The sequence below is a fragment of the Plasmodium gaboni genome, chromosome 14, assembly GCF_001602025.1.
Source record: "Plasmodium gaboni strain SY75 chromosome 14, whole genome shotgun sequence".
Lineage (NCBI taxonomy): Eukaryota > Apicomplexa > Aconoidasida > Haemosporida > Plasmodiidae > Plasmodium > Plasmodium gaboni.
The window spans coordinates 2,136,522-2,157,938 of NC_031494.1; the positions used below are offsets into that span (position 1 = coordinate 2,136,522).

The following is a 21,417-nucleotide window of genomic DNA, read 5'->3' on the forward strand; positions in this document are numbered from 1 at the left end:
TTATTTATTTATTTATTTTGTCCTACGACAATATAGAATATATCCTATTAATAGGTATAAATAGAATAATTAATGTTTATATATAATTTATATGATATATATATATAGTTGTGTAGAGATATATCAATATAGATACAAAATATAAGTAGAAATTATTTTCTCATCTTATTCTTAAAACATTTCTTTTTAAATAATATTTATATGATCATAAAGTACTAATTTATATTCCACAACGTTTGTAATGTTATGTAATTATTATGATTTGCATTAAAATATTGAATAGGAGAAAGTTAAATTATATAACACATATATATTATAAATATATATAATATATATATAATTTACGTTCCTACAAATTCTATTTCGTATGACGGTTTAAACAGTAAGATAAATAAAATTTTAAAATTAAAGAACAGTATTAATTTTTGCCAATAAGAGTTAAATGAATAAAAGAAAAATTTAAAAATTAAAGTTTAAAAAAAAGGATAATAATAATAATAAAAAAAAAAAAAAAAAAAAAAACATTAAAAATTCATAATATGCACGTTATATGTATATAATATTAAAAGTACATGTATATATATATATATTTGGGAATAATAAAATAGACGGATTATTTCTATTATTTTTATTTCTTTTTTTTCTCTTTTTTTTCTCTTTTGGTAAACATATAAGTGTGTGTACGTACTTCGTATAATATGTATTTATATATATGTACTTAATAAAAATAAAGTAAAATGAAAAAAAAAAATTGTAATTATACACATTTTTGTATGTCGAAATCATCATAATACAATTTTCATTATATTTTAACATAAAATATTTTATAGCACATTTAAATATATGTATGATATGAACACCATATCTTTAAAAATATTATCAATTATTATTAACAATTAAATTATACAAATCGGTATGCACATATATATATAACATTATTGATATATCTGATTAAGAAAATAATTAATCTCTTACGGACAATGATAATATACAAATATGCATATATAAATGTATTAAATGTTATTACTACTAAATAGTTCTTTGTATAATAATTCCTATAATAATTTCTGTATGCTACATATTTGTGACTCAATGTTTTTCTTTTCATTATATTCAATTTGTTCTATATATATATATATATATATATCTTTTCAATTTGTTGTTGTATATCTAATAATTTATAACCATATTGGTCCTCCTTTTGTTGATGTAAATTTGGTAGCAATAACATTGGCAAAAACTAATGATGTAATTGCTGATAATTTAATTAAAATGTTTAATGATGGACCCGAAGTATCTTTTAATGGATCTCCTACAGTATCACCAATAACTGAGTTTTTGTGAGCATTTGATCCTTTGCAATGGTCTTTTCCTAAAGCACCTGATTCAATATATTTTTTTGCGTTATCCCAAGCTCCTCCAGAATTAGTTGATGAAAAAGCTAGTTGAATACCTGATAAAATAATACCTATTAATAAACCAGCTGTTGCATATTTTCCCATAAGCATACCAATTATAAGTGGTGAGAAAACTGAGATTAGTCCTGGTACAATCATTTGTCTTAATGATGCATCAGTTGATATTTTAATACATTTTTCATAATCTGGTTTTTGTTTACCAGATAAAATTAAAGGAAATTGTTCTAAGCATTCATTTAATACACTATTTGCTGCTATAGCTACTGATTTCATAGTTAGAGCAGAAAATAAGTATGGTAACATAGCACCAATAAGTAAACCGATAATAACCCATGAGTTTAATATATTTACATGACGTAAATTAGCGCTGCTTGCATATGCTCCAAATAAAGCAAAAGCAACTAAAGCTGCAGAACCAATGGCAAAACCTTTTCCTATGGCTGCAGTTGTATTTCCTGCAGCATCAAGTATATCTGTTCTTTCTCTTACTTCAGATGGGAGACCAGCCATTTCTGCAATACCACCAGCATTGTCTGATATTGGTCCATAAGCATCAATTGTTAAGCAAATACATAAGGTACTTAACATACCTACAGCAGCTAATGCTATACCATATATATCACATAATCCGTATGATATACCAAGTGTTGCACTTAAACAAATGATTGGAACAAAGGTACTTTTATATCCTAATGATAAACCATAAATGATACCAGTTGCAGCTGAAACTTTTTGTGTGTTTGCTATTTCTTGTACTGGACTAAAAGAATAGGATGTATAAAATTCGGTAGTAAATCCAATTATTAATCCTGACCATAAACCAACTAAAGCTGGTACAATAATTTTCCATCTTTGAATATCTTTTAAATAATTATATTTTACTAAACTTGGGAAACAAACATATCCAATAGCAAGAATAGCTAGTGATTGTAACACAGTTGATAATAATAATAAATATTTCAATGATCTTTCTACATCTTTTTTATCATTAATTTTAACGGAGTATGTGATAATATAAAATGTTATCATACTGCAAATAACACTGAAACTGACAAATAATAATGGAAATAAAATACAATGAAATGTATTGCCAGGAGATCCTTCAGCAACTGAAATAACTGATGAACCAATAACTAATGCTGCACACAAACTTTCAGCTAGGGATCCAAATAAATCAGCACCCATACCAGCCATATCACCAACATTATCTCCTACATTATCTGCAATACATGCTGGATTTCTAATATCATCTTCTGGGATACCATATTCATTTTTACCTGATAAGTCAGCACCTACATCAGCAGCCTTGGTATAAATACCTCCACCTACTCTTGAAAATAAAGCAATAGATGAACCACCTAAACCAAAACCAGCTATAATTTTATATATTTGATTATCTGATACTGCATTTTTAAATACATATGTTTTATAAACAACAATTAATAAACCTAAGGCAATAATACCAAAGGAAACTAATGAAAAACCCATAACAGTTCCTGCATTAAGGGTTACTTGGAAACCTTTATCTAAGCTTTTCCATGTTTCGTTTGTTGTTCTTACATTAGCATAAACAGCTATTTTCATACCAATATATCCACATAATATAGAAGTTAAACAACCAAGAACGAAACTAACAGCAGTATAAGTATTAACGAAAAATCCTAATAATATAGAAAATACTATAATAAAAACAGCTAAATACTGAAATTCTTTTTTTAGAAATGCATTAGCTCCATCAGCAATATAAGATGCTATCTCTTTCATTTTCTCTACTGGATTACCTCCATCTTCTAATTTTTCTGCCTTATCTTCTGGTCCTTTAATATTTATATTACTTACCCATATGCATTCTATTATGGAAAAAATTAATCCAATAATAGGAGGGAGAAATAAAAACACATAAAAAGCATCCATTTATGGATATATATATATTATAAATTATATACGTATAAAAAAATTATATCTATTACAAGTAATATATATATATATTTACCTTGTAATAAATAAATAAATAAATATATATATATATATATATATATTATTTATTTTTATAAATTTAGATTTACTTAAAAGCTTACATAAATATTTGTAAATATTATCATTTCCATAACGGACTACTATATATATAATATATACATTAAAAAAAAAATTATTTTAATTTTTTTTTTAAAACTATATTAATTTTATATTAAAAAATATAAAAATAAATATATAGCAATTTACATTTAAAAATATATAAAATAAATTAAAAATAATATAATTAAAATTTAAAATTAAAAAAAATTAAATAAAATAAATCTATAATATGATATTTATATATAATAGAGTATATATAAAATAAAAATAGTTATATCAAAAAAAAAAAGAAAAAAAAAAAAAAAGTTATGCATATCTATATATATACTCATAATATATATATATAATAAATTAAATATAAAAATAAACCTTTTATTTCAATTAAATATATTTTTATATATACATATTTAATATAAATATAATAATATATATATTTTTTATTTTATATAGTGAATTAAAAATAAAGAAATTATTATATATATATAAATATTAAATAGATTCTATTCATTTTTATTTTATGTAAAAATAAAAAAATTATAGGTATATATTATATATATTATATATATATATATATATATATAATAAAAAAGCCTTAAAAAAAAAAAAAAATATAAAATAAAGTTGTTATTATATATATATATTTTTTATATTATAATTCATCAAATTATATATATTAATATATAAATAATATATAATATTTTGTATATATCCTATGTATGAGAAACATATGGTATTTTATTGTAAATTTATTCTTTTTAAATGCACCGAAAAAAAAAATAAAAGAAACAACTTAAACCCATAATTATTTGTATATGGGTAAATATTAAAAAATACGGGGATATTTTTAATAAAATAATACATATAAAAAATATATGTATAAAAAAAAGTATAAAAGCATATTTTATTTATATAAAATAATATATATTACCTTTAAATATAAGTATATATTATATATACAATAATATTAATAATAATATTGTATTATATAATGTGGTAAGGGTTCTATAAGAAATCCTAGGTATATATTTAAAAGCATTAAATTAATAAAAATTGTACATATATATAATAAATATATATTATATATAAAGAAGAAAAAAAAAAAAAAAAATAAGAAAATAAATAAAATTAAGGGGATTCCTTATATATATAAAATATAGAATAAATATAATTATTCGTATTTTCTATTAATATGCCAAGAAATGTATAAAATAAAATATCACTCTTTTGTTCAACTACTGTACATTTTTATTATTACCATTTTATGTTTAGGATAATTTATATACATATGTAAATTAATATATCTGCATTTATGGATATTTTGAAATTTTTTTTTTTTTTTTATCAATTATTATTATAAAAAAACGTGTTGAAAATAGAAAATAGAAAATAGAAGATTTTATATAAATATATAATATAATCAATAAAAAAGTAAACCTATATATTATATATTATATATTACAACAAAATTTTTATTATAATATAGTACATAATTTTATATGTGTTTATTTTAATTTCTTTTTTGGGGAAAACATTATAATTTAAAATAAAAAAGAATATTTTTAGTATGAATCCTACAAAAAAAGAAATAACTTAATATATAAATATTTCTCAAGACCTAAAAATTATTCAGAAATTAATATATTTATTGTGATAATTTTTTTTTTTTAATATAAACAGGTTTCAAAATATCATTACAAGTATATATATATATATATATTATAGAAGATTGTTATAATATTTAAAATAAAAAAAAAAATTATAAAAATTGTATATATGTATTCTGTAATAAAACCCATTTTATTTTAAGTCTGATTTTTTTTTTTTTTTTTTTTTTTTTTCTTCCTTCCTTCCTTCCTTCCTTTTGTGAATATATATTTTTTTAGTAAACAAATAAATATCATAATTTTATACCTTTACACAATAATGTTTGTGTTATATTTAAAATTCATGTATTAATAGAAAAAAGAAATATTAATACATATATAAAATAATTTAAAAGCTTGGAAGATAAAAATATATATATATATATATATATATATATATATATAATAAATAAATAGGTAAAAGGGCGTGTATGTTTTTTGTTTTTTAATTAATTATTTATTTTTTTATATATTTTGATTTTTTATTATATAAAATAAATAATTTTTTTTATTAATACAATAAAGGTTTCTTTATTTATATGACTAAAACAAATTAGGATATAAAAAAAGGCAACACTATTTTTAAAATAAATCAAAAAGATAAATGTTAAGTCAATATGCAACTCTCTATGGTGGATTTTTAATTTTTCACTTAAGAAAAAATTATGTATTAACTCCAATATTTAGAAGTATGTATAAAAAATATTATATATATAAAAATATAAGTGTTTAAAAGTATTGTATAAATGTTAATATATGGAAATTATTTTGTACTATAAAATATATACATATATATATTAAGCTTTTAAAAAATACATAATGAATTAAAACATTTATATTTAAATTTGTTGTTATGATAAAATAATAATATTTTAAATAAACCCATATTTAAGTTATGTATATATGCAAAAGATGATTATATATATTTTTTTAATAACTTAGGTAACAAGATGTCCAAGAATATATCAAAAGAAGCAGTAAAATATAAAATATAAGATAAAAGAATAATATAATAATGATAATAAAAAATTAACATACACATAAATATATATATATGTATCTCTTATTGTTAAATATATACATATATATATATATATTTTCTTTGACAGTTAAAAAATGCTGTGGAATCACTTCCTAGTTATATAAAGAAAAAAAATGAAAATTTTCTAATCACACTGCGCGTTAAGCCGAACGCAAAAAAAACGTCTATATGTAAATAATATAAAAGAAAATTTTTCATTTGTCATAAATTTAAGATAAAAATATATATATATATATATATATATATATTATATGTATATGTCTTTATTTTTGTTTTAGATTTTAATCAGGACAAAGAAGTTTTAAATATTAATATACAAGAACAGCCTGTTAACAATCAATCCAATATAGCCATTATAGGCTACTTCTCTGATATATGTAACTGAAATATTAAACATAGAACAAATAAAAAAAAAAAAAGAATAATGTACATGTTTATATATCCCCTCATTCATTTTATTATTTTTTTTATTATTTTTTAGTAAATTTGAAAAAAAGAGATATATCAATAGTATCAGGATTGAAATCAAGGGACAAGGTAAAAAAAAAAAAAAAAAATTAAAAATAATATATTTAATATATAAATTTTAATACTTAGTCATTAACACATTCCAATATTAAATTAAATTAATATATAAATATATATGTTCCCCTAGGTTTTAATGGTTTCAAATATTTCCTTAGATGATTTAAATAACAAAATTGAAGAAAATGTTGAGTGAATAATTTATTTTTTTATTTTATTTTATTTTATTTTTTTGTCATGATATTATTTAAAAATGCCATATATAATTACAGTGTTATATATATATGCACAAATTCTTTTTGAATAAATTTTTTACATTAAAAAACTATTTAAATAAATATATATATATATTTTAGTTCAAAATATATAGAATATTTTAATTTTTTTTTTCTTAATTTTAAAATATATTAACATAAAATAAAATCAAAAAAAAATTTTTTTTTATATGAGGTCCAAAAAAAAAATATCAAAAAAAAAAAAAAAAAAAAATATACTAACACATACACAAAATGGAATATATTATATATATATATATATATATATATATATATTATATATATATTTATAACAATGTATTAACAAAAATTTTTAAATATTTGATACTATAAGATATTATATATTAATATTGTATATATATATATATTCTTTATGTTATATGAAAATTAAAAAAAAAAAAAAGGAATGTTTTGATATATATTTCTATTGAAAGGTATTATTAATTTATTTATGAGTTGCATTATATGTTATAAATAATTTTTTTTTTTTTTTTTCTTGTTTTAAAAAATATATATTAGTACTCTCATTATATATACATATATACATAAAAGATGATCCAATTTATAAACATAATTAATAATTAATAATTAATAATTGTGTGTTTATTTATTGGTAATTCTTTTTTTTGCTGTTGAAACTGCGGGTTCTTGAATTTTGGGCATTTCTTCCTTATCTTTTTTTTTATTCTTACTTGCATCATCTACACTATTGGATTTGTCTGTAATTTCTTGATATTTTATCATTAACTTAAATTCCCTTTTACATATAGAACAAAGTAATATGGCAAGTATACAAGCTGGTACCAAATAAAGAAGAGCTGGTTGAGGATGTTCAAAATAAAAGAGCATACAATATGTAACAACTAAACCTAATTCATAAAATATTATGATAGTATAGAAATAATATTTCTTGAAAGATTCATGTATAGATATATCATTAAACATTTTCTTAAAGTTTCCTTTATGTATCTGATTTTTAAATAAATAATAATCAAAACGTAAACATAAAGATATCAATATTCCTGGTATAATAATATCTCCTAAACCAAGCATACTATAATGTACTGGATCTGTTGAAACTGGGAATAACAATTTTACAGGTGCTTCAAAAGACTACAAAGATAAAAATATATATATATATATATATATATATATATATTTATATTTATATTTATTTATTTATTTATTTATTTATTTATTTATTTATTTATTTATTTATTCATATTGACCATTCTTGTTATAATCTTTTGAATTTACCTTGGCAACTGTAACCATGACATCGTTTCCAAAAACCCAGAAAATATCATATACAAACAAACCAGACTGTAAATAGAAAAAATTAAATAATACATAAATATATACATATGCATAAATAATCAATTGTCCAAAAAATAATACATATATTCCTATATTTTTGTATATTCCTTTTGTTCTTACTAATAATAAGAATCCTATTAAAAAGTTGCTAAGAATTACCAACGATATGGCCTAAAAAATAAAACAAATAAAATATTATATTTTAAAATATATAAATATAAATATATATATATATATATATATATATATATATATATATATATATGTATATAATCATTTGTAATGTTTTTTTAAATTACTTGAAAACAAAAAGAAACTGCCAAAACGTTATGTGTAATAAAGTCTTTATAAAATATCCAACGCAATCCTATTGCAAAGCTAACTATTAAGAAAACTATTTCTCCTTTATTAGTATTGAATACAATAGGTTCTACATTAAGATAAAAATAAATATATATATATATATATAATAATAATAATAATGTGAAGAAAAAGGAATGTTCTATGTATTTATAAGAACTTTCATTTTTCTTTTATATACCTTTATATATAAAATTTGGTAATTTGAATGTTTTGACATATTCATCTTTTTTAAAAAAGTTTGGAAAAAGAGGTTCCTACAAATAAAAATATATATATATATATAATATTAAAATTATAATATTTATATAATAATATATTTTTGTGGACATAACATAATAATTGTATCCACCTCATGGTAACTATAATATATATTATTCTTATCAATCACTTACTGTTTTTATGAAACAAAAATTGAAACATTCGATAAATGTACAATATGCAATTAATTACATTCGTACGTTTCATATATTATAAACAAATATAACATATACAAACACTTATATATATATATATATACATATTCTTATTTATTTATATAATTTTTTTTTACCAAAATGGTTGTAAATACACCCTGTAAGGAAAATACACCCGCCAAGGTAAGGTAAAGAGTCAATAACAAATTCACATAGAATGGATCTAAGAACTTATATGCAAAATATCTAAGTAAAAAGAAAAATAATATGTATATATTTATATTAACATGTTCTTTCTTATATATTTAATTTTTTTTTTTTTTTTCTCTTTCTATTTTATATTACAATGTAAGCAAAGCTGCAGATCCAATTACTGGAAACATCATAGCATCATAGGCAGTAATGTTGTCTGACTTTTTGGTTTTATCATCAACCTATAGAAAAAAAAAAATTTAAATAAATATATATATATAAATACTTTTATAATTATATAACTTAATATTATATATAGAAATATTATTCTTTCTTGTTTTATGTTTTTAAGATTTCTTAGACATGAATAATAATTTTATATTTTCTTTTTTTTTTTATTTTCTTACTTCTAATTGTTTCAAGCTATCATGACTTCCAATATATATTGTTATGAATGTATACAAAAACATTTGAGCCATCAAAGGGATTACAACAAACTTAGACAATATTATAGTAAGAACTAAAAAATGAAATGAGAAAAAAATAATGTATATGTTATAGCATAATTATATTTATATATCATATATTAAGAAAAAATAAATATATAAAATATAAATATGTCAAAAAAAAAATATATATATATATATATATTAATAACATATTATTTTTATTTTTTTATTTTACCTATAATAACATAACAGGAATAATAAAATATGGTATTACCCATATTATCACTCTTCATTTTCTTATCTTTTCCAATTAATATAAATAAATTAATATATTTAAAAAAATTGATTTTTTGTTACTTTCCCTTAAATTATATTAATATATAATTTTTGGTTTTTTTAATAGAAATATAATTTTTACTAAATAAATATATATCTGTATAAATAAAAAAAAAAAAAAAAAAAAGTTACAGTTATTAGTTTTTTTTTTTTTCTTTTTACTTTATTTTATTTTATTTTATTTTGTTTGTTTTTTTTTTTTTTATTTTTTATTTTTCTTCGTTCGAAATATATTTATGAAATATAATAACTTTTAGTATATTTTATATAAATATACATTAAAGTATTTAATAAACGATTATTGACAATTTTTTGATACAATAAAAAAAATATATATTTTTTTATGTATTATATTATATATATGTTAAATAAATATTTCATTATATATTATACAGAATATGAATAATATATAAAATGTATATAAATATATATATATATATATATTTAATATATATGTTTAAAAAAATGTTATATTATTGTAGTATATATTTTATACAAATATTACATATATAATACGTATATAATATTAATGATATAAATATATTTTTTTGTTCATACACCATAAATAAAAATTTATCGTCCTAAATTTTTGGATGAAAATGTTATTTTAATATATAATTTTTTTTTCGTATTTTTTTTATTTTTTTTTTTTTTATTTTTATTTTAATTTTTTTTTTTTTTTTTTTTTTTTATTCCAATATATACATAAATGAAAAATACACATATGAATAAATAATTAACTATTTCATATATTAAGAAAATAAAATAAAATAAAAAATAAAAAAAAATAATAATAAATAAATAAATAAATTATTATATATATATAATTAAATTATTGAATAGATAAATTATATAATTTCCATTATATATATTATACTTAAATATAATAATATGTATGTAAAAATTATATTATTATCCGCAAACATACATTATTATTTTATATATATTTTTTGTATTTTCCCGATATTAAATGTTATTACTATTTTTGAATTTATTTAGTAAAAATTATGTTATCAAATTAATATGTTTATTTTTCTTTTTAAAATAATTAATATACTGTAGACATAAATGTAGTACAATATATATATATATATATATATATATATTTGTATATTTATTTTTTTTGTTCTATTTATACGTATTTGTTCAAGTTATGTTTTTTCCCCCTCTATATAACTACTGTTTTGTTAAATATAAATAATTGTTTATATATAATAAAATACAAAAAAAAAAAAAAATATGTATATATGAAGGAATTCAATGATACATTATATATATATGTAATAATTAATTAAAATATTTATATAATTAAATGTGAATATAACAATATATATATCTTATATATATATATATATATATATATTTTTGTATGATTTTCCTTTTTTACATGTGTTTATAATTTGGATAAATTAAAATTAAAAAAGAAGAATATTAATATAAATTCATCTACATCAATTTTTAATTATCAGGATTATTTATTTGTTATTAAATGTATATACATACATATATACATATATATATATTTATTTATTTATATCATTTGTAAAACCTTTGAATTATCAAAAGACAGAGTCTTGTAAAAAATATAAATAACTCCAAGTAGGAAAAGCGTCCATAATAATTACGAAAAAAATGACATTTAATGATATTTGTAATAAAAATTATAAGGATGTTTCAAGAAGTGATACTCGATATGATTTAAGTTTATTTTATAATGTAAGAGATAATGTTAACGAAAATGATTTTTTGATAAGAAAAAATGATACATTTAGTAATATTGACGAGTTGTCTCAGAATTATATTGATAATGAAGAAGATATAAAAGAAACAGATGAAGGAGATCAAAATGGATACATAGAAATAAATGAAAAGTTCAGAAATGAGAACATACTTAATGATTATGAAAAGAATTCTTATTATAATAATCTGATGTATTTAAATAATAATAAAAATAAGGACAACACTACTTTAAATAATCATCATGAATCGTTCCAAAAATACAACACACCAAATGATGTAATGAAAACAATATCAAATTGTAAAACATATGATGATACATATCATTACAACCTAACATGCACAAAAGAATCATTACATAGTAATAATAAACAGAACAGTGACGAATATAATTATATGAAAGAAGGAAATGAAATTATGCTTCATCAGTCCATGGGAAATATAGAAAATATGAATAAAAATTATACAATTAATTATGACCAAAAAGATCATCAAACTTTAAATTATAATTCTTATCCTTACATTGATTATTCGAAAAATCAACAATGTTCTTACTCTCAACAAACCATGTTAAGTCTTGAAGAAGATAATAATATATATAATGTTATAAATAATAATATGGAATCACTAAAGACATATGATGATGTAGACAAGTCGTTAGAAAATAATTATATGATATATAATAAGGGTGATCAAAAATTTAATACAGAGGATTCGACAAAAAATGATGAAAACATATATTATTTGTATGCAAAAAATTTTCCTAATCAGAAGGATGAACATACAATAGAGAACATATCATCAGAATATTTTAATCGAATTAGAAATGAAAATATGAGTAATGAAAATATAAGTAATGAAAATATAAGTAATGAAAATATAAGTAATCAAAATATGGAGAATTATAATTTTAATATAGTTAAAGAAAACAATTATATAAAAGATCATCAAAATTTTATCTCCACGAATGAGGAACATTGTAAGAAGGAAGAAAGTTATAATGATTGTATTATTGGTAAAGACCCTAATAATGTACAAGGAAAAAATAAAAATTCAGAAAAAAGTTATATTTCTTATAATGATAGTAGGAAATGTAATATTACACCACAAACAAATGATTATGGATGTATTACAGTAAAAGCATTAGATATAAATAAACATGATATAAAAGATGATGAATTATATTATTATAGATCTAATAATAATATTTTAAAAGGTCTTCATAAGGATGATATTCATAATAATAAAAATACGCCACAAAATGCAGAAGTAAAAACAACAACAAACAAAAATTTATATATAAGACAATTGGATAGTAATAATGATGAAAATTGTACATTACATAAAGAAGGTGAGAAAAAAAGAATTAATATGTTCTCTTACTACATGAATAATGACAATATAACAAATAAGCTAGTCAAAAATGTATCCATTAATATGCATGATCGTGTAAATAAAACAAATACATTTAATATTCTGAATAAAAAGGAAAATGTAAGTGGAAAAGAATATTTATATAAATATGTAGATAACAATTATGAGATGAGTGATATAAAGAATTGTATCCCTAAACCAGTGTTGTATACACAAGACAAATTTGATGTACCTACAATTATTGAAGGTATAACCACAAGGCATAAAAATGGTACTGTATCAGAATGTAAACATGATACTATAATAGAATATAATAATAAATGGAGATTAGTTAAGGGTAAAGAATTTCACATAAATCAAAATGAAAATGTCAAATCAATACAAGACTCTGCAATGAAGTTCCAAGATTATTTAAATAAAAAAAATGAACATACCAAAAAGATAATAATGAATAGTAAGTTTAATACGTTAACAGGAAAAGTAGATGTAAATCCATTTATTAACAAATTAAATAGAATAAATACAAAAGGATATTATGATTATAAAGATGTTTTAGCTAGTTACCCTTGTTATTATGGTATGCAAATTAAAGATGAACCAAAGGAAGAAATAAAACAACAAAGTCAAAGATTTTACAAAAGTTATTTAAAAAAAATTTATAATAAATCAAATGAAAATGAGGAACAAAAGGTAGAACCTCTCAAAAGGGTAATAAATAAAAAACAGAATATGGCCTTATGTGGTGACAATTTATTAAAAAGTAGAATAAAAAACACAATAAGAACAAAGGTTAAAGAATATTTAAATATCAATTTGTTTTCTGAAGGATTATAAATGCATTGATTGTATTTAAAAAAAAAAACAATAGGAAATTATATGATATAAGTATATATATATATATATATATATATATGTATGTATGTATAAATTTTGTTTTTGTTCTTGTTTTTCATTTAATTTTACTTTTATTTTATTTATTTTTTTTTTATTTAGTCTAATTATTTATTTATTAATAATATAAATTCTCGAATTATTACTGTAATGACTTATTTGTTTATCTTTATTATTCTACTTTTTTTATAATAGATTTAAAGACAAATATGATCATATACTTTTAATAAGGAAATAAAATAATAAACATTGTATACTTTTATTAAATTACTTTGTTAACTGCTTTATAAATAAAATATATTGGTTCTTTTTAAAAATGTAAAAAAAAGAAAAAAAAAAAAAAAAAAGGGAAAAAAAATATATTTTCTTTTTAATGTTCATTACTTTCTATATTAAATGATACATGTAACAAAATGAGAAAGGTTATAAATGTGTTTACATGATATTATATATATATATGTGATATTCATTTATTTTATTCAAGCTGCGTATTTTTCGATAAGTTGTTTTAAGGCTGAATCGTTTGCTCCTAATAAAGTATCAACAGGTGAACCATTTTTGTAAACTTTAAAGGTTGGCATGGAAGTAATATTTTCCTTTTCAGTGACTTCAGAAACTTCATCTACATCAACTTTAATAAAAACCATTTTTGTATAAGTTTTGGAGCATTCTTCATAAAATGGGGCAATTCTTTTGCATGGTCCACACCATTCAGCAAAAAAATCGACAATAACTAATTCGTTTTGTGAAATGATGGAATCGAATTCTGAAATATAAAAAAATTTGAAGTGATATATATATATAAAGGTGATACAGCAATATTATGTATATTCAAAAAGATATGTATTATATATATATATATATTATTTATATTATACTTATTACATTGTGGGCATGTGCAAAAACTTATATAAACATATAATATTACACTCATATATCTTATAAATAATATGCATTAATTATATATATATATATATTTATATTTTTTTATGATCTTTATTATATAATATTTATATGTAATAAAAATATATTACCTGCTTGACTAGTTACAATTTTTACCATTTTGACTTTAATGTAATTTTAATATAATAGTTAAGATATATATATTTTTTATGAATAACTTTTATATAATAAAATTAGTATATAATATAAAGATTAACTAAAAAATATTTTTTCTTTTTATTAATTCTTTATTTTTGGGAAATTGCATATGTTCATTTGATAATATAAGAATAAAAAAAAAAAAAATAAGAAATAAAAAAAAAAAAATATATATATATATATTTTGTTTATTTATAATATTATTTATATATAATATAATATTTATTTTATTATTATTTTTTTTTCTTTTGACGTATCCTCATATGCATGATGTATTTATTTTTCGGATCATGTATTTTCGAATAAAATAAGGAGAGGAAAGGGTATTTATACATACCTATTTATATATATTATATATATATAGTATATATATATTTTATATATACATATATAATTTATTTTTTACACAATGAATAAATATATAAATAAATAAATGTATACATATTTATATAATACTTATACCTTCTTATAATTAATAAACACATAATATATATTCTTAGATTCACTTTATTAAATTTTATGAAATTAAAAAAAAATTATATATATATAAATACATATATAATAATTATTATAAAATAATAAAATATATACTTTTAAAAATAACTATATAGGTACACAAAATGTATAAGTTCTTATTCTCATATAAAATTCCCAAAAAAAAAAAAAAAAAAAAATATGGGGCTTCACATAGTAATATATATATGTATATATATAATTATACACATATATTGTTAAATTTAAAATAAGTGTGTTCAAAAATATTGGATATAAAGACAATTTGGCTTCAAATGAAAAAATATACACAAGTCTAAATGAATATATATATATATATATATTTATTTATTTATTTATATGTTTATTTATATATATTTTATGAATATTAAAAAGTTTGTCTTTAACTGTACAGCTTTTTTTTTTTTCAGAAAAATGTAATAAGCAAATATCAAAAAAAAAAATTTATACCTTAAATGTATGCAAATGTTAATATTTTATAATTTCAACAATAATTCAACTTATTTTATATTATATGTGTAATTCCTAAATTTTGCAACTACAAAATGTTCTTAGGCAATTTTATTTTTCCATAAATATTTTATCAGTTATATAAATAAATGAAAAAAAGGTACACAATATAATTCTTATTGTTAAGTAAAAAAAAAAAAAATTTAAACATTCATGTAGATATAAACAATATAATTCTTATTGTTAAGTAAAAAAAAAAAAAATTTAAACATTCATGTAGATATAAATAAATAAAAATATATATATATATATATATTTATGTCTATATGTATAGAAGTAATCATGTATAAATGTTATATTACAAATATATTATTCATCCTATTTTTGATATAATATAATAAATACATTATCACCATATTCAATTATATTTATATTTGCTTTATTTTTTTTTTTTTTTACCCTTTCATTCCATTAAAAAAAAAAAAAAAAAGAAAAAAGAAAAAAAGAAAAAAAAAAAAATTAAAAATAAAAATAATAATAATAATAATAATAATAATAATAAAAAATAAAAAATCAAATAAAAAAAGAAATTTAATAAAAAGAGAAAAAAATAATATAAAAAGACATAAACATGTTCATATACTTATATAAATAATCCTGAACATAAACTTAATATATAATTAGTCGTATGATGTACACACATACAAAATATTTATGCATAATACATATAATAAATTTGGTATGAAAAGATAATTGAATATGTGATATGTTACAGAAATAAAATCACCATAAACATATATACATAATATTTGAAATAAAAAAAATATATGTATTTATTATTTATCCTTTTACAACTATTGATTGTTTATCCTTCACTTTTTACTTTTCACCTTTTACATTTTTTTCTTTTTTTTTTATAAAGACGCCTAAATTTCATTTCATACCTATACGGTTGTAATAACTCCCAGTGCTTCGTCATATAACTGTTGAGTTATATATTTCTTTGTCAAAAGATGTGTTATAATTTTTTTTAAATCTTCAGGATATTTTGGTATATCTAACATAATATCTTTTATTGAGTTAAGAACTTCACGTAGACCGCCTTCTACATTTTTTTCTGAAATAATATTTTTATTAAATAAATGATCAACAAGTTTGTAAGATAAATTTAAATCATTATTATTAATATCTACATTAAGTACAAAAATTTTTTTCACAACATAATTACAAAGATCATGATATAATGGTAAGAATTCATCTACATATAAATAAAATTCTTCTTCATCAATATATGAATAAAAATATTCTAATAAAGTATTATTAATTTTCCTTTTCAATTTCATTTTTTCATATGTATCATCTTCATCCCATATAAAACTAATATTATTTAAATTAAGTTTACTTTTGTCGTTAATTCTTTGTTGTGTTTTATTACAAATCATCATACCAGTAACACCTCCTATATGTAATTTATAGATATCACTTAAAAATGCTGGATAAAGTACATCATCATAAATACAACGTAATAAAAATTTACATATCATTTCTTTTGCTTGTGGGAAATCAATTTCATAATCATCAATATATCCAATAATTCGAATAAAAGCAATAACAATATCTGTTTTTGATACATATTTTTCACACAAATTATCTAATAAATACGAAATATATTTCCTACATATATTATTCTTACTAAAGGATTCTATAATACTTATTCTAATAAATTCATGATAAAACAAATTATTGGAATTATTTAAAAAATCAATAACTTCATTTGTATCACCATCATTAAAAAAATCTATTAAGAAATCTCTAGATTTTTTCTTAAACTCTTTTTTCTCATCTTCAACTTTTTTTATATTTAAATCTAATACCCACAATAAAGTATCATTCCATATTTCATCTTTCAACTTTTTTTTTTCATCAGCTAATTCAATATTGTTATTATACATATCATAATAATTATTATTATTATTATTGTTGCTATTACTATTCACATTATGACTATTATTAATATTATCATTCATATTATAATTAGTATCTCCATTTACATTTGTGGTATCATTAATATTGTGATTGTTCTTATCTTTTATATTTTTATCATCAGCAGAATATTCGTTTACATTTGTTGCTTCATTTTGTTCTCCAATTTCTTCTTCATGTAGGGCCTGTTTCATTATTAGCTCTTTTTCTTTCATAACATTTTCTCTTAATTCATTTTCGCTAACATTAAATATACCTAAGGTATCAAAGAAAGCTGTAGGTAACTTAAAAATATAATTTTTATCAATAATATTATCCAATATACTAAATCTAAGATATTTTAAAAATATATCATAACATAAAGGACAGTCTAATTTGATATCATCTAAACTCAACAAAATTTTTTCAAAAGCTCTTTGTACTTGTTCAGGTGTTATCAATTTTGTTATATTTAATATATTTAATAAACAAGATACATTCATTTGACTCTCATCATCCTTATCAAACGATTTCCTAATAAGCTGTAAAACTAAGTAATCATTATATATCTTAACATTTAAGGACTTAATATCTTCAATAAATTCTTGTATATTATTACTTAAGAAAAAATTATCTATTAATAAATCACATTTTTTCTCAAATTCTTCAAAACTTAAAATATTTACATCCTCAAACATTTTATTTTTCATATCACACACTTTTTGTGAATACTCAATTTCTTCAGCATTGACGACAGTATAAAAACAATTTTCATCTTCTATTTCGCTATCATATATTGGATCGTTCATATCAACATATTTTTTAGTTAGAAACATTTGATCTTTAAGCAAGTTAACTTTCTTGCTTTTCTTTTTATTCATACCCACCATTTTGTTTGATAATATATAGATGAAAAAAAAAAAAAAAAATATATATATATATATATATATTAACAGGAAAAATAAATGAATAAATAAATGAACAAATAAATAAATAATTGCAATAATAATATAATAAAAAAGATGTATATAAATATAAGCCTAAAAGTAAAATGTATACATATATATTATTATTATTATATCTATTTATTTAAATAAAGTCGCAATATATAAATGTTTGTTTAAATGCTAAAGTAAATATTGTATATATTATATATTTTTTTTAAATATTAATTTCTTATAATTTCATTATATATATATATATATATAAATATGTTATATTATATATATATATATAAATATATGTATATATTCTTAATTCATATAAATTTTAAAAAATTAAATCATTTCAGTTTAATTAGAAATATATACAAAACATAAGAAACTACTAAATATTTAAATCACAAGGTCTAAAAAATGAGAAAAAAATAAATAATATATAATAAAAATGTATAATTATAAATAAATAAATATATATATATATAAATATTTGTATCTAATAAAATGTATAATCTTTATATTGAAATGTGGAGCACTTTATATATATATATATATTTAAAAGTTGTATGATATGATCATACATTCTAATTTCTATAAATATAATATTAATAATTGGATAGATTTTTTTTTCATTTATAACTTTTTATTTTTAATATATAAATATATTATATATTAAATATATACTAAAATAAAGAATATATAATAATATTAATTAAGTTTTCTTTTTAATATTATTTTATAAAATATATGTTCTTTTTTTTTATTATTTAAATCTATTTTGTTTTTTAAAAATAATATAAATATATAATTTATATATTATAATACAATATATATTATATATATTATATAAGCATATTTAAATGGCAATTTTATATGATTGGACTATAACTTATTATATATATTTTTTTTTTTTATAATATTTATTAATTTGTATTATATATAAATAATTATCATATGTTATATTTATATATATATAATATATATATTGTAAAATTTTTTAATCAATTTTTTTATAAAATAAATAAATATATAATTATGTATAGAGATATTTATTTATATAATATATTAAATATATATTTTTTTTTATATATATTATATTCTTATGAGATGAGAGTATTAAAATAATATATTATGTATATGAAGTTCAAATGTTATATAATATATATGTATATATATATATCTTTTATATATAATGTAAAAATAAAAATGCATAGTATGCAATAAAAATATCATTCCTTTATTTTATTTTTATTTATTATTTTTTATTTTGTATTTTTTACAACTGCATATACTATATATTTACTTTTTTGAAATACAATTCATTCATATATAATTTTTTTGAGGATGAAATAAAAAATAAATAATAATAAATATCATTAAAAAAAAATATATATATTATATATATACATATATAATATTTATAAATATTTGTTAATTTATTTTATTTTAATTATAAATACCAACGTTACCCAAAAGCAAAGAAATGAAAAAATAAAATATTTAAAAAACCGTCAAAACCACATTCTTGTCATTCCAAATAATTTGAATTAAAAATATAAAAAAAAAAAAAAAAAAAAAAATTAAATTTAAGTCATAGTTAAAAAATAAAATAAAATAAAATAAAATTAGTAAATATATTTGTATATAATAAGATGTATATAACAAATTTATTATATTTTATTTTCCGACAATAAATATTACTATTTATATTTGTTTAAAATATATATATATATATATATATATATATATATATTTATAACAAGTTTTACCTTTGTGGTATACAAAATTTTGTTATGATGATATCAGGGTTCTTTTTTAAATATCTTTATATTACAGATATCAATAAAAAAAAAACAAAAATTAAAAACAAAGAATGAAAAGAAAGAAAAACAAATTAGTATGACGTTAAATTATATTCTCAAGATTTAAAAAAAAATATATACATATAAATATTTATTTTTGTCAACACTTGAAAATATTAAAATATTCTTAGAGTTTTATATGGTTGTTATATATAAAGTTAAGAATTGTACTATGTTTATTTTGTACGTATATTATAATATATATATATATATATATATATATATATCTTATAATGTATTTTTCATGTATATATTATTTTTATAATTTTTATATTTTAACAACCATATAGTGTAAACTATAATTCTCATCTAATATTAAAATTATAATATAATTTCATATTTTTTATTTCTTGGTTCTTTTAGTACATTATTATTAAATGTAAATCATAATTATTTAAAAATAATATTCTGTTTTTTTTCTTTTTTTTTTTTTTTTTTTTTTTTTTTTTTTTTTTAAATTTTTATAATTTTTTTATTTTTTATTTTTTTTTTTTTTTTTTTTTTAAAAAATATTAAAAAATTAATATTTTTAAAAAAAAA

General features: G+C 17.8%; 6 protein-coding genes across 6 annotated transcripts; 2 read left to right on the forward strand and 4 right to left on the reverse strand.

The window, feature by feature from the left end:
• Positions 1 to 1,178: 1,178 nt before the first annotated feature.
• On the reverse strand, positions 1,179 to 3,332 carry PGSY75_1456800 (putative V-type H(+)-translocating pyrophosphatase; the record flags this gene model as incomplete). The annotated part of the gene is made up of 1 exon (XM_018788253.1): positions 1,179 to 3,332. The coding sequence occupies one exon, from the start codon at positions 3,330 to 3,332 to the stop codon at positions 1,179 to 1,181; it is 2,154 nt and encodes a 717-aa protein (XP_018639625.1).
• A 2,409-nt stretch (positions 3,333 to 5,741) lies between these two features.
• On the forward strand, positions 5,742 to 6,900 carry PGSY75_1456900 (conserved protein, unknown function; the record flags this gene model as incomplete). The annotated part of the gene is made up of 6 exons (XM_018788254.1): positions 5,742 to 5,826; positions 6,080 to 6,114; positions 6,247 to 6,349; positions 6,458 to 6,556; positions 6,661 to 6,716; positions 6,835 to 6,900. 6 exons carry the CDS (start codon positions 5,742 to 5,744, stop codon positions 6,898 to 6,900), a joined length of 444 nt encoding a protein of 147 aa, XP_018639626.1.
• Positions 6,901 to 7,582: 682 nt separating this feature from the next.
• Positions 7,583 to 10,006, reverse strand: PGSY75_1457000 (signal peptide peptidase; the record flags this gene model as incomplete). The annotated part of the gene is made up of 9 exons (XM_018788255.1): positions 7,583 to 8,092; positions 8,237 to 8,302; positions 8,417 to 8,467; positions 8,596 to 8,726; positions 8,838 to 8,913; positions 9,210 to 9,318; positions 9,418 to 9,506; positions 9,672 to 9,784; positions 9,949 to 10,006. 9 exons carry the CDS (start codon positions 10,004 to 10,006, stop codon positions 7,583 to 7,585), a joined length of 1,203 nt encoding a protein of 400 aa, XP_018639627.1.
• A 1,675-nt stretch (positions 10,007 to 11,681) lies between these two features.
• Positions 11,682 to 13,994, forward strand: PGSY75_1457100 (hypothetical protein; the record flags this gene model as incomplete). The annotated part of the gene is made up of 1 exon (XM_018788256.1): positions 11,682 to 13,994. The coding sequence occupies one exon, from the start codon at positions 11,682 to 11,684 to the stop codon at positions 13,992 to 13,994; it is 2,313 nt and encodes a 770-aa protein (XP_018639628.1).
• A 536-nt stretch (positions 13,995 to 14,530) lies between these two features.
• Positions 14,531 to 15,113, reverse strand: PGSY75_1457200 (thioredoxin 1; the record flags this gene model as incomplete). Its single annotated transcript, XM_018788257.1, has 2 exons — positions 14,531 to 14,817; positions 15,086 to 15,113. The coding sequence occupies 2 exons, from the start codon at positions 15,111 to 15,113 to the stop codon at positions 14,531 to 14,533; spliced, it is 315 nt and encodes a 104-aa protein (XP_018639629.1).
• A 1,946-nt stretch (positions 15,114 to 17,059) lies between these two features.
• Positions 17,060 to 18,967, reverse strand: PGSY75_1457300 (hypothetical protein; the record flags this gene model as incomplete). Its single annotated transcript, XM_018788258.1, has 1 exon — positions 17,060 to 18,967. One exon carries the CDS (start codon positions 18,965 to 18,967, stop codon positions 17,060 to 17,062), a length of 1,908 nt encoding a protein of 635 aa, XP_018639630.1.
• Between the last annotated feature and the right edge of the window lie 2,450 nt (positions 18,968 to 21,417).